Genomic DNA, 12,252 nt, shown 5'->3' with positions numbered 1-12,252 from the left:
GGCGGCCTGGGCGGCGGGGTCCGCGCTCCCGCCCGCGGCCTGGAACCGCCCCCCGCCGCGCGCGCCCGCCGCCCCGGGGGCCCGCAGCGCGGGCTGGGTTGCGCCCAGCTGGACATTTGAACTAGGACACTCCTGACTCGAAACCGCAGACTGATCGGTTGAGCCAAAGAGCGACTTACGTTGCAGTAGTTCCTTGGTTAAGTATAATATAGATGACACAGCCCAACATTCCGGCACCTGGAAAGGTATATCTGTAAACTAGGACCTCGACTTTATTAATGTACTTTTACTTTAGGCTGATTTTTTTTTTCTTCCCAGTTGTGTTTAAATTTGGGGGGCTTCAAGGGGGATTTTTGCAAAGAGTAGTAAACGCAGCACAGATATGCACTGAAGTAACAGCTAACATTTATGCAAAGCTTCCTTCATGAATGTATTCAGCAGACTTTTTGAAGGCCTCCATGTACCAGGTCACGGACAGATCCACGCCCACGTGGAGCTTACATTCTATGGGGGAGATAGACAAGAAGTAGTGTGTTAGGTGGTGACGAATACTAGGGAGAAAAACAAAGCAGGACAAAGAGTCAGGGAACATTGCACCTTGCAATTTTATATTGAGTGACCAGGGAAGGCCCCACTGAGAAGGTGGCATTTGCATAAAAATCTACAGGTGTGAGGGAGGTGGTCTGGAGGGGAGAGTTAGCCCCGGGAAGGGAGAGTCACATGCATGAATGCTGAGGAAGGAGAGCGCCCTGCTTGTTGAAGGAACAGCAAGGAGGGAAGAGAGGTAGGAGATGAAGTCAGGGAGCTGGAGGAGTCAAGGGGCCAGAGGAGGAGAGCAGATTTCATGGGGCCTCACAGTTTATTTTTAAAAGACTTTAGCTTTTAAGCAGAGTCAATGCAACATGGGAATGAGTTAAAATGTTAACGAAGGACTGGCTATTGTGTTGAGAATAGGTCAAAGCAGGGAGCTACCTTCCTTAAGAGATAATGGTGGCTTGGATCAGGGTGGTAGTAAGGGAGGTGGGGAGACGTGGGTGGATCCTGGTATGTTTTTGAAGGCATGGCTGATAGCATTTGCTGACAGATGAGACATCCGGGTCTGAGAGACAGAGAAGTCAAGGATGACCCTGAGGGTTTGGGCCTGGAAGGATGCAGTAACCACCCTGCTGAGGTAAGGAGATACATCTTAGGGGCGGGGCCGGGTAGGGGGAGAGATCAAGATTAGAGAGAAGAGATCGAGATCAGGCTCCTTCAGTTGGAGAGCACTTAGATATTTAAGTGGATGTACCAAATTGACAGTTGGCTATATAAGTGTGAAATTGAGACAAGAGTTCCAGGCCAGAGATTTAAATTTTGGAATTCTTGGCACATAGGTTGTATTTAAAGCCACAGAATGAATAAGATTGTCAAGGAAGTACGCACGGATAGGGAGGAGGAGAGAACCAAGGACTGAGTTCTTGGGACCTTCCAATATTTTGTGGTTGGGAGAACTGGCCAAGGAGACCAATGCAGGGCTTACTGTGTGCCATGCACGGGTTCAGCACTTTCACGGGTATTAACTCATTTCATCCTCACTATAACTCTGTGAAGTAGGAACTATTATCATTACCCATTTTACAGATGATGACGTGGAAGTTCCGAGACCTTAAGTACTTTCCTCAAGGTCACACAGTAGGTGACAGGGCCCTGTGTACTTTCCTCAAGGTCACACAGTAGGTGACAGGGCCCTGCTCCTAACCACCAGGTGACACCCCCTCAGTGACCGCACCAAGTTTTCATACATTTACTTATTCAACAGAATGAGCTTCTCGTTCAGAGTCACCTAAACAGGTCTGTCCACAAACTCTCTGAAGCTCAATTTCAATATTAGTAACAGAGTGGCCTGCCTGTTGATAGGATTGTGTTGAAACTAAAAATGATAATGGATGTGAAAGACTGTGTAAGCTGCGACATACAGCATCTTACACAGTGTGTCACAAGATCTTTAGGATAGAAGAGGCCCTTCTAAACCCTTGAATAGAACATCATCCCCTTCCTCATGTATCATGTTCCCTAATAACATCCCTGGGACTTCTCTGCCTGAGCCCTTTCTTTCTCTACACTTCTATTTGTTAGGAACTCCTTTGAGCCAAAAGATGCTCCCTTTAATTTCTACTGATCAGATCTAGCTTCCTTCTCACTGAGATGCTGACTCCAAATCTATACTTTAATAGCATGTTCATATGATCTTGGATTTCTCCAGGCATCCCTGATTGCCTTTCTTTACTTGAATCCAGATTCGTTTTTCCAAAAGAATCGGTCGGTCAACTGCAAGGAAAATAGAAACTATTCTAATTTAAGACACAATGGCTGTGATACAGGGAGTTGTTTGCATGGGTGATGGAAAAGGCTGAGAAGCAACCGGAGATTAACAACAGCAGGAAGATTGGGACATCCTGCCAGTGGAAGGGAGGAGGTGGTGTTATTAGAGTCTGGGGGGCTGGGCCACCTGGCTGAAGCTAGAACGACAAAGAAACCTTTGCAGCAGGGGCTGGAGCTGTGGAAGGGAAGCTGCCAGGGCAGAAAGCGAAGAAAAGAAAAACCCTGGTTTCTTCCTTGCCCTGGCCGCTCCACTGCCCCAGCAGTGCTTCCTCTTGACTGAGCCCAGTGGAAACCTAGCCCCAGGGCCAGTCCCTGAAACCCAGAGCTGAGAGGTTAGGATTGGATCTGAGAGCAAACAAGCCCAGGACCAGCGCGATGTAGCCTCCACAATCTGCCCTCTGCCTAGTCCTCTGATGGTCTCCTATGTGCCTCTCTGTCCATCCCCTGCAGCCACAGTGCCTTCTGCTTGGGTTCCAGCCTGGGCCTTTGTACTGTACTGGTGCCCTCTGCCTGGGGTGCAAGTGGTTATGTGCTGGCCCCTTCTTGTCATTCAGATCTCAACTCACATGTCATGTCACTACCATCTCTTGACTCCCACAAGATAAATCGGCATTTCTCCCCACAGCTATCTGATCACTCTGTCACATATCCTTTTAAATTTTTTCTAGAGCTCTGTCATTATGTGAAATTATTTTGTTTATTTGTTCAGTGACTATTTGAGTGCCAATAAATGTCAGGCACTGGGATACAGCAATGAATAAGACATATAAGAATTCTGCCTTCATGGAGAGGAAGACTGAAAATAAATGAAAGTCAGAAGGTGGTACATGCTAAAGGAGAAAAACAAAGCGGGGTAGGGGGATGTGCTGGCAATGAGGTTTGCTGTTTTAACGGGGTGCTCAGAGAAGGCATCACTGATACGGGGATATTTGGAGAAAGACCTGAAGATTGTGAAGAAGTGAGTGGTAATAGATATCCAGATTAAGAGCATTCTGGGGACAGGGAACAGCCAGTGCAAAGGCTCTTAGGCTCAGCATGCTGAAGCTGAGAGAATGAGAGGAGGAGTAATAGTAAAGGTAGGGGCTGCGGGACAGATCCTATAGGGCCATGTGGGCCACTGTGAGGACTTTGGCTTTGGTGGGGTTGGAGCAGAGGAATGACATGATCTGACTTTGTTTAGTAGGCTCTCCCTGGCTGCTGTGTTGGAATAGACCACAACGTGGCAAGGGGGGAAGTGAAGACCAGCTTGGAGGCTACTGAAAATAGTCCATGAGAAATGTTTAAAGTAGAACCAGCAGGATTTGCTGATTTAGATGTGGGTTATACAGGCAAATGAGAAACAGAGGATGACTGCAGAGTTTTGGCCAGAGGAGATGGGAGGGTGGAGTTTATTACAGTGAGAAAGACTGGGAAGGGAGCGGATTCGGTATGGGAAGACCAATAGTTCCGTTTTGAACCTTGCAATAACCACTGACACTAATATACCATTTACAATGTAACAGATGTTGTTCCACATAATTTATATCTAATGACTCAATTAATTCTCTCAGAACTCTATGAATAGGTAATAATATTCCCATTTTACACATGAGGTAACTGAGGCACAGAGAGATTAAATAAAGTTCCCAAGACCACAAATTGCATAAGTGGCAGAGCCAAGACTTAGAACCAAGCAGTTTGACTGTAAGGTTTATGTTTTTAGTAGCTACTCTCTCCTGCTGCCAGGTGGACATCCAGTGGAGGAATCGCCTAGGCAGTTGGATGTGTGAGCCCGGGCTCAGGAGAGCTGAAGATTGGAGTTTATTCATTTGTATGCACTTGGGAATTGTGTTCCTTTCCTAGGCTGCCATACCAAAGTACCACAAACTAGATTGCTTAAAATAACAAATTTATTCTCTCACAGTTCTGGAGGCTAGAAGTCTGAAATCAAGGTGTCAGCAGCGTCATGCTTTCTCCAAGAGTCTGGACAGAATGCTTCTTTGCCTCTTCCTAGCTTCTGGTGGTGGCCAGTGAGCTTGGGGATGCTGTCCGTTGCTTGGCCAAGAATGGAGCCTGGCCTTCTTAGCCATGACCTATAACCAGCATGTGACTAAAGCCATCTTGGCTTACAGCTGTATCATTGCAATCTCTGCTTCTGTCATCACAGGGCGTTCTCCTTGTGTGTCTATCTTTGCATCATCTTCCATCTTTTTCTAATGACACGAGTCATCATAGATGAAGGGATAACCTTACTTTGTATGACCTCATCCTAACTAATTACTTCCACAACGATCCTATTTCCAAGTAAGATCACATTCTGAGGTACCATGGGTTAGGACTTCAACATATCATTTTTTGGGGGGGAGGAGGGGCACCATTCAGTCCATAACAAGAATCTTTAGGGTATAGATGGCAATTCAAGCCATGAGACTAGAGAAGACCACTAGCCCCTAGGGATTGAGTAGAAAGGGGATGAAAGATCTAGCTTGGGGGTTCCTACCCCATGGAGTTGAGTCACTGAGGAGAAAACAGTGAAGGAGACTAAGAAGGATCAGTGAGTGAGGTGGGAGGCAGCATGGGAGTGCGCGTAGTGCTGGAAGCCAGGGAAGGAAAGTGTACAAGGAAAGGGGATGATCAGCTGAGTCCAGTGCAGCTGATTGATGAAGAAAGAGGAGGATAGGGAGATGGCCATCTACTTTGACAACTTGGAGGTCATTTGCACTGTTGACAAGCACCATGTCAGTGGAGTGGATGAAATGAAAGCCTAATTGGTGTGTGTTTGAAAGAATGGGAAGAAAGGACCTGGGGTCAGCGGATACAGAAAACTATTATGTGTTCATGATCTGTCTCTCCACTCTAGCATGGAAGAGCCACAAGAGCAAGGACCTTGAAGTGTCCTATTCATTTTGATATCTCAGTGTCCAGTATGTTGTATTCGTTAAACCATACTGAATGTTGTATCCGTTAGTATCTCCTTCAAATATTGGAACCCATAATTTTCCAGTTTGCTCATATCAGCAAAGAGTAGACAGGAATGATAGGGCTGGACTAGATTCCTCTGGTTCCTTCCATCTCTAAAACTCTACGTGCGACTTGTTCTATAAACCACTCTTCGTATTAATACAGTAAGGAAATTAATGAGTTTTGTTGTTTATTTGTTTTGGCAAGCAAGGGTTAAATGTAATGGCTGTAATAAGTGTTCCATTAATAAATTTAACAAACGTTTGTTTAGTGCCTACAATGTGTTAAGTGCTATATATATTGTCTCATTTAATAAATGTTGGAGCAGAGCCTGGGGTTGGGGAGGGTGGTCAGGAGAGGTGATGGAGGCCTTTCACTGCTAACTCTCCAGGAGGTCCAGGATGTGCTGGTTGGTGCTACTCTGCTTCCCACTGAGGAGGGAAGAGGCCCTGAGTGGCCTGACTGCAGTGGGTGGCAGAGCTGCAGCTGCCAGGGACACAGAGCAGCATTCACCAAAGCATAAGCAACTTCTATCTGCTTCACCGCTCAGCAGCCCAGAGTGGCCACACAGAACAGCTGTTCAGGCAGTGGGAGGAGGGGAAGACGTAGCCCTCAGGTCCACCCTGCCACAGGGCAACCACTCAATTCTCCACCACACTCAGTGCGCAAGGCTTCTGCTGTGATGAACAGCAGAAAACCCTTGGGTTTTTGCTGCCTAATCTATTTCAGCTCCTATAAAGCTCTGTGAAGCAGGGCGGGGGGAGCAGTTGCCTTCTAAGACTAAGAGAGGAGGTTTCAGAGCATTCCAAGACCTGTGAGAGAGGCAGAGCCAGGACGAGAACCTAGAGGTCCTGACTCCTCAGAAATAATGGAATTAGGATTTTGTAGTCCGCTCTTGGATTAAATAGTCTTCACTAGATCACTGCCCCGCCCCCATCCTTTCTGAAACAAGAAACAAGGTACCTCAGTTTCTTCATCTGTAAAATAGGGAGAAAAATGTCCCCCTTACAGGGGTCCTTGCAGGATCAAGGACATAGTGTGCGCGAAAGCGCTTTTCATTAACAGTGCTCTCCAGCCATTTATTGCGGTTATAAACCACCAGACTAAGCTTCCTCTTGCAATTATAGATTAGGCTTCCTAGACATCTGACCGGGTCCCTGGTTCCACTTTCCATTCATTTTCTCCGTCCCTCCCCCTTCCACAAAGGGAGGAAGTGAAGGCGAAGGAGAGCACATGAGTCTAATTCCAGGATTAAGCCTGGTTTGGGGCAGAGTGCTGGCTTCGCCCCTTCGGTGCTAAGAGATGCCTTCCGCCTGGAACTACATTTCCCAGGAGCCCTTTCGCGGCTCGGGCGGGGGCGGAGCGAGGCGCATGCGCCGAGTGCCGCCACGCCTGGTCTCGGGGCCGCTCCCCGGACCGGTTGCGCCTGGCGGAGCCGGAGGTCCGCGCGCTGCGGCCGCGGTCCTCTCATTGCTGCTCCTCCCGGGCGTAACGGGCATAGGGGTGCCTTATCTCTGGTCAGTGCCATGATCCGGCAGGAGCTCTCCACATCCTACCAGGAGGTACAAGGCAGTGGGGGGCGGAAACAAAGTTTCCTGAGAGGCGGAGGAGCGGGGTTCTGGGCGGGAGGAGTGCTGCAGGCGTCGCGGAGTGCTGCGCGCGAGCGGGTCAGTGCGCTGGGATGGGGTCTTGGCGTGCCGAGGAGCGGGGGAGTAGGAAGGAAGGCGGGACGCCCAGCCTCCTCCGGATGCTGCTGTCGCTTGGCGGAGGATGGAGCTGGGGCCGCAGAGCCGCGACCCGTAACCAGCAGGTGAATAATTAAGCCTCGTCAGACCCAGGCAGCAGCGCGACCAGCGGGGCGGGACCCCGCGTGGCCTGGAGGACCCTGGTGTTGTTTGCAACAAGTGGAAGCGCCTGCGCCCTCCTCCCAGCTGGAACGGATGCGTGGTGGGCATCAGCCTCCCCAGCACGAGGCCTCGTGGCCTCTGCAGCTGTTAATGACAGAGATAATTACATCTTGTTTTGGTGGCCACCTAACTGAAAATGTGCTTTCACCGACATAGCGGCTCTTCGCTCCACTCTGTCATTTTCTCCAGCCTCACCTTCCACGACCTTATCACTTTCCAGTTCTTTGTCTCTTTCTTGTCTGTCCTGAGCTATACTTTAACAGCTTTCTCCTCAAATCAGCTCTTCCTCTCGACTCTTACTGCAACTAGTGAACTGCTCTCCTCTTTCTCCTCTCAGGCCCCAAACCTTGGTCATCTCCGGTGATCTTCCCACCACTGGGTGCCCCTCACTTGCCGAGTTCAGGCAGCTCCACATTCTCAGTCCTCCGGTTTGTGTCCCGTGCCTGCTCTGACCGCCTGAGTGTGAGACTGTTGTGACCACTTCTCCCTGTGGTCCCTCCCCACACTCACTGTGCAGGTTCATTCTGAGGCCTGGCCTTGATCCCAGAGCCTTCCTTTTTCCCCGTACACCTGATGTCACCCTTCGTTTACCCAGAACAGTGGAAACTTCTCAGCAAGCTTTCGAAGCTCTGCACAGCTCAGCAGCTGTACCTGCCATCACCTTCATCTCCTCAGCCACCTCATTCTGGCTACGCTTGGAAGCTCACTGTTTAAAAATGTGCTTCTGCTTTCTGGTCTCTATGCCTGTGCTCACACCATTTCTTCTTCTTTAACCCCGACTCAAGCTCTTTTGGTTAATACCCTCCATTATTTAAGGGGAGAGGGGATCTCAAATCCCACATGCTGCATGGAGACTGACTGACTTCCCAGACCAGTCTAGTATTCCGTCTATCTTCATGTGAACTTGCCGCTACCTTGATCAATACTGGTCAAAATTGATGTACATTTTTCTCTTTGACAGTGATGCTGTGTAGAGTGTGCAAAGCAAGTGTCTTAGCCCCACAGTAGAGGGGGAGTGGAGTTGAAGTCCGATGAGATTTGCCTAAGGTTTGCCATTTTTTAGTGTAGGACCTGGGCTGGAATCTGACTTTGGGAATTTTTTGTATTTCTCCTCCCACCTCTGTTACCCCATCTGTTTCCTTCATCCAAAAAAAGCCTGATGGATTTTGAACCAGTGCTGTGGATTCTGTGCCCTAGACAGTGGAGGACTCCTGGGGAATGAGTTGTGTCTCTGATTCTGAAAGCTTTCAGATGTATGGGGAAGAGAGCATACTTGGTAAACACTAGGACTTTGAAGCTCATGTTCCTATCCTGGCTCTGCCTCTTCCCGTTAGTGCGACTTTTGTCAAGTCATTTACTTCTCTGAGCCTCACTTTCCTCATCTGCAAAACAAAGGTAATGATAGTCTCTGACTCCTAAGGTTAGATGAGTTGATATGTGAAAAGTGCTTAGCTCAGAACCTAGCAGGTGAATGATGGCTCTTGTTAACAGGGATTGTGTAGCTCTTGCTTCTAGGAAGCTTTGGGGTCCCTGGTTTGTGGGACCACGTCCCTCCCCATCCACATGTAGCCTGCAGTATCTCCTTACCTAGTAGGCTCCTAAAATTTTTATTAAAATATAGGCAGTTACCTTGCCTGCAAGGGTAAGGCCAAAGGTGGAGTCAGTCGCTATTTGAGGGTACCCCATGGTGCAAGGCACTGGAACGACCCCTCCCCTTTCTTCAGTGGCTCATTCTGGAGTTCATGTCTCACCTTCAGACGGAAGCTGCCCAGAGAGGTTTGCATTTTTCTTGCCTGGGTGATTCTGAGAGTGGACCTAGCTTAGAGCTGGGTTTCTTTGCTTAGAGTGGAGATTTTGGCTTTAGGGGATGAGTCAGGCCAGGAGATGGGTTCATCACAGCTGCAGGTAGTCAGGAGGGAACTGAGTGAGGAGAGTGTTGCCACCAGGTTAAGCTGAACCTGGGTGTGGATCGGATCAGAGAACTTCGGGCCTTCCTGGGACTAACATCCTCTTTCCCTTTGGCCGGGAACGCCCCGGGGACCTCCTGATCTGGGGCCTGGATCTCATGGTGACTTTCCAGCCTCCTCCTACTTGTTGGTTTTCTTTTTTTATGATCAGAGAGCTTTATTTATTTATTTTGTTATTATTTATGCCTGCAGCACCTGTTCTTCCTAGGTGGTCTCCCGTCCAAGTACTAACCAGGCCTGACCCTGCTTAGCTTCTAAGATGAGACATCGAGCTTGTTCAGGGTGGCATGGTGGTAGACCATGGACTGTGGCCCCACTGGGGCGCGAACCCAGGACCTTCTGCGTGTAAAGCAGACGGGCTAACCGCTGCACTGTGGAACCATGGCCAAGAGGGCTTTAAACTGGGGGTTTTACCTGATTCTAAGAGGCAGGAGTGGAGGCATGGAGAGGGAGCTGCAAGAATAATGGATGCATAAGATCCTATATTTAACTCAAGTCTCTTGGAGATGAATTTTTAATGAAAATGTGTTGAGACCTTAGTGTATACTGTGGGTCCAAGAAAATATTTGAGAAAACTCTCCCTTCCCCATCCCATCCTAATGCAGTGATAGCTCCTCCTCTAACTCCGATCTTGACCTCTGCTGCCCTCCTCAATGCTGCAGAGACTTGGTGGTGGTTGCATCCTTTTTGCCTTAGCCCTAAGTGGCATCTTTTCCCCCTTTTGACAGGTGAAACCCTGATGGAGTGAGGTTGAGGTTGCCTGCTACCAGGCCGCTAATTAGTATCTGTCCCTGAAATGGACCGTCCTCCCCACTTTGTTCTGCCATTTAGTCTGAGTTGAACTTTAGCCTGAGTCCTAGAGAGCTCCAGCAGCAACGTCACTGTTCCCTCTTCTCAGTCAGCAGACTCGAAGCTGCATTTCCTCCTCCTTTGGGAAGTGGTTAAGATCATGGGCTTTGGAACTAGGCCAACTTGGATTTGACTCCTGGCTCTATGGCCATGGAAAGTGTTATGTGTTGGATTGTGTCCTCCCAAAGAAGATGTTCAGCTCCTAATCCCTAGGACCTCAGAATGTGGCCTTATTTGGAAATAGGTTGTTTCAGATGTAGTTAGTTAAGATGAGGTCCCACTGTAGGAGGGTGGGCCTAAATCCAACATGAATGGTGTCCGTATAAGATGACCACATGAAGAAAGAGAGACTCCATGTGAAGATGGAAGCTGAGGTTGGAGATCGGATGCATCTACAAGCCATTGAACTCCAAGGGTTGCTGGCCATTACCAGAAACTCAGAGAGAGGCATGAAATAGATTCCTTCTCACAGCCTTCCGAAGGAACCAACCCTGCCAGTACCTTGGTTTTAGATTTCTAGCCTCCAGAACTGTGAGGGAATAAATAAGCCACCTAGTTAGTGGTGCTTTGTTATGGCAGCTCTAGGAAACAAGTATATAGCAAGTTTCTTGAGTTTTCTGAGCTTCAGTGTCCCCATCTGTAAAATTGGTATACCACACCCTGCATCATGTGATATATATATATTTTTTTATGACAAGTGAGAAGCAGCTTCTGCTTTCTTTTAGTCTGGAAAAGCAAGGCTGATGTAGCTGACCTGTTTTCCCTCTTTTTTTCTCCCTTTAGCTGAGTGAGGAGTTGGATCAGGTGGTTGAGAACTCAGAGCAGGCGGACGAGCGCGAAAAGGAGATAGTCAAAGTCCAGGGTTCAGGAGTCTTACCAGGTAAGTAGGTTCAGCGCTGGGGGTGGAAGAACCAGAAAACTGTGCCGTTGCTGCAGCTAAAGGCCCTGGGCCAGGCGCCTGGCCGGCTGGGTGCCTGTGAGAGAGGAGGAGCCCTCCCCACCCCTTGCTCTCTGGTGTCAGGTCCCAGGTATTGCCCTAGTTTTAAAGCTATACATATTTAACCAGCCTGGGACAGAGGGCGTGACCAGGCTGGTATCTGCCCTTTTCTATACCCCATTTGAGCCAGTTCCTGGGGCCAGGTTGTTGGATACGATACCAAGGTCTCTACTCTCCTGTTAGTTTTTCCACAGGAAGCTGGTAGGAGTTGAGCCTCTAATATCCGGGTCACTTTCCAGAGCCCTCTGGAAGGATATCTAAAAGGCACACCTCTCAGATACCAGGCTTCTCCAGTATAGTTGCCCAGCTCGGTGAGCAGGGTCCCCATCAGTCAGGTGGCGTCTCATGGAGCCGTACAGTAACTTTGGACACTGTGGACCACTTCCTCATGCACGCACTCTGCGCCCTCACCTTCCGTAACGTAGTCCTCTCGTATCAGCCTCCTTTGCGTCACCCTCCAGCTCTTGGGTGTTAAATGTTTGTCACAAGCCCCCTTCTCTCACTCTCTGGTGGGTGATCTCAGGTCCCCTCCCCTGCTTGTCACTGCTCGTTCACATGCGCCAGCCATGTTTTTATTTCTAGCCCAGAGATGAGTTCTATGTCCTGTATGTCCAAATGCCCAGGTGATAGCTCTGCTTGGATGTCCCAGACTGACCCCATGGTCCCCCCACTCCCAGCTTGGCCCAGCTCGGCCCAGCTCTTCTACTTTTCTGGGAATGGCACCGCCACCCACCCCGTGGAACCCAGGAGTCATTTTTCCTTCCTTCGCCTTCTTTTCTGCCCCTCAGCTGCGCTGGCCTTCTTTATTTGGGGCCTCACTCCTTCCCACCATAGGAGGGGACGACTCTGCCTGCAGTTTCGTTCCCTCCGTCGCCTAGTTAATGCCTAATCATTTGTCAGCTCACTCATTTTTCTTTACAAAGCCTTTTCTGACCTCCTGGCTGAATCACTTCCCGCCCTCCAGCACTGCCACAGGTCGCCCACGCACCTCTCCCCGGCTCTCCCTCGCAGCTGTCACTGATGGAATGGTGTATTTGTTTGCCTGACTGATTAATGTCTCTCTCTTCTATAATGTAAGCTTCATGAGGGTAGAGACCAGTTTGTTTTGCTCACCACCTTAGCCCTGGCCATGCAGTAAAGATTCGTTGAATGAATGAATGAGTGAGTGAGAGAGTGAATGGAACCCCAGCCGGACTCCAGTTTCTTGAGTGGACTCAGGGAGGTGGGATTC

The 12,252-nt window shown here is 49.2% G+C and overlaps 1 protein-coding gene across 3 annotated transcripts in view; it reads left to right on the top strand.

Moving 5' to 3' along the window:
- The first annotated feature begins 6,680 nt into the window (after nt 1-6,680).
- Nucleotides 6,681-12,252, top strand: part of PACC1 (proton activated chloride channel 1) — a 29,819-nt gene continuing 24,247 nt past the window's right edge. Inside the window, exons 1-2 of one of the 3 annotated variants that reach the window (XM_039881157.1) lie at nt 6,681-6,863; nt 10,808-10,904. In XM_039881157.1, coding sequence (XP_039737091.1) covers nt 6,828-6,863; nt 10,808-10,904 — 133 coding nt within the window. In that variant the 5' untranslated portion in view covers nt 6,681-6,827. Of the gene's footprint in view, nt 6,864-6,972; nt 7,112-10,807; nt 10,905-12,252 lie in introns of those variants that run through there. The other 2 variants (XM_039881156.1, XM_039881155.1) reach the window with 2 other exon arrangements.

The sequence above is a fragment of the Pteropus medius genome, unplaced genomic scaffold (genome assembly GCF_902729225.1).
Source record: "Pteropus medius unplaced genomic scaffold, Ma_sr-lr_union100, whole genome shotgun sequence".
NCBI lineage: Eukaryota > Metazoa > Chordata > Mammalia > Chiroptera > Pteropodidae > Pteropus > Pteropus medius.
This window is presented reverse-complemented; position numbering and strand designations above follow the sequence as displayed.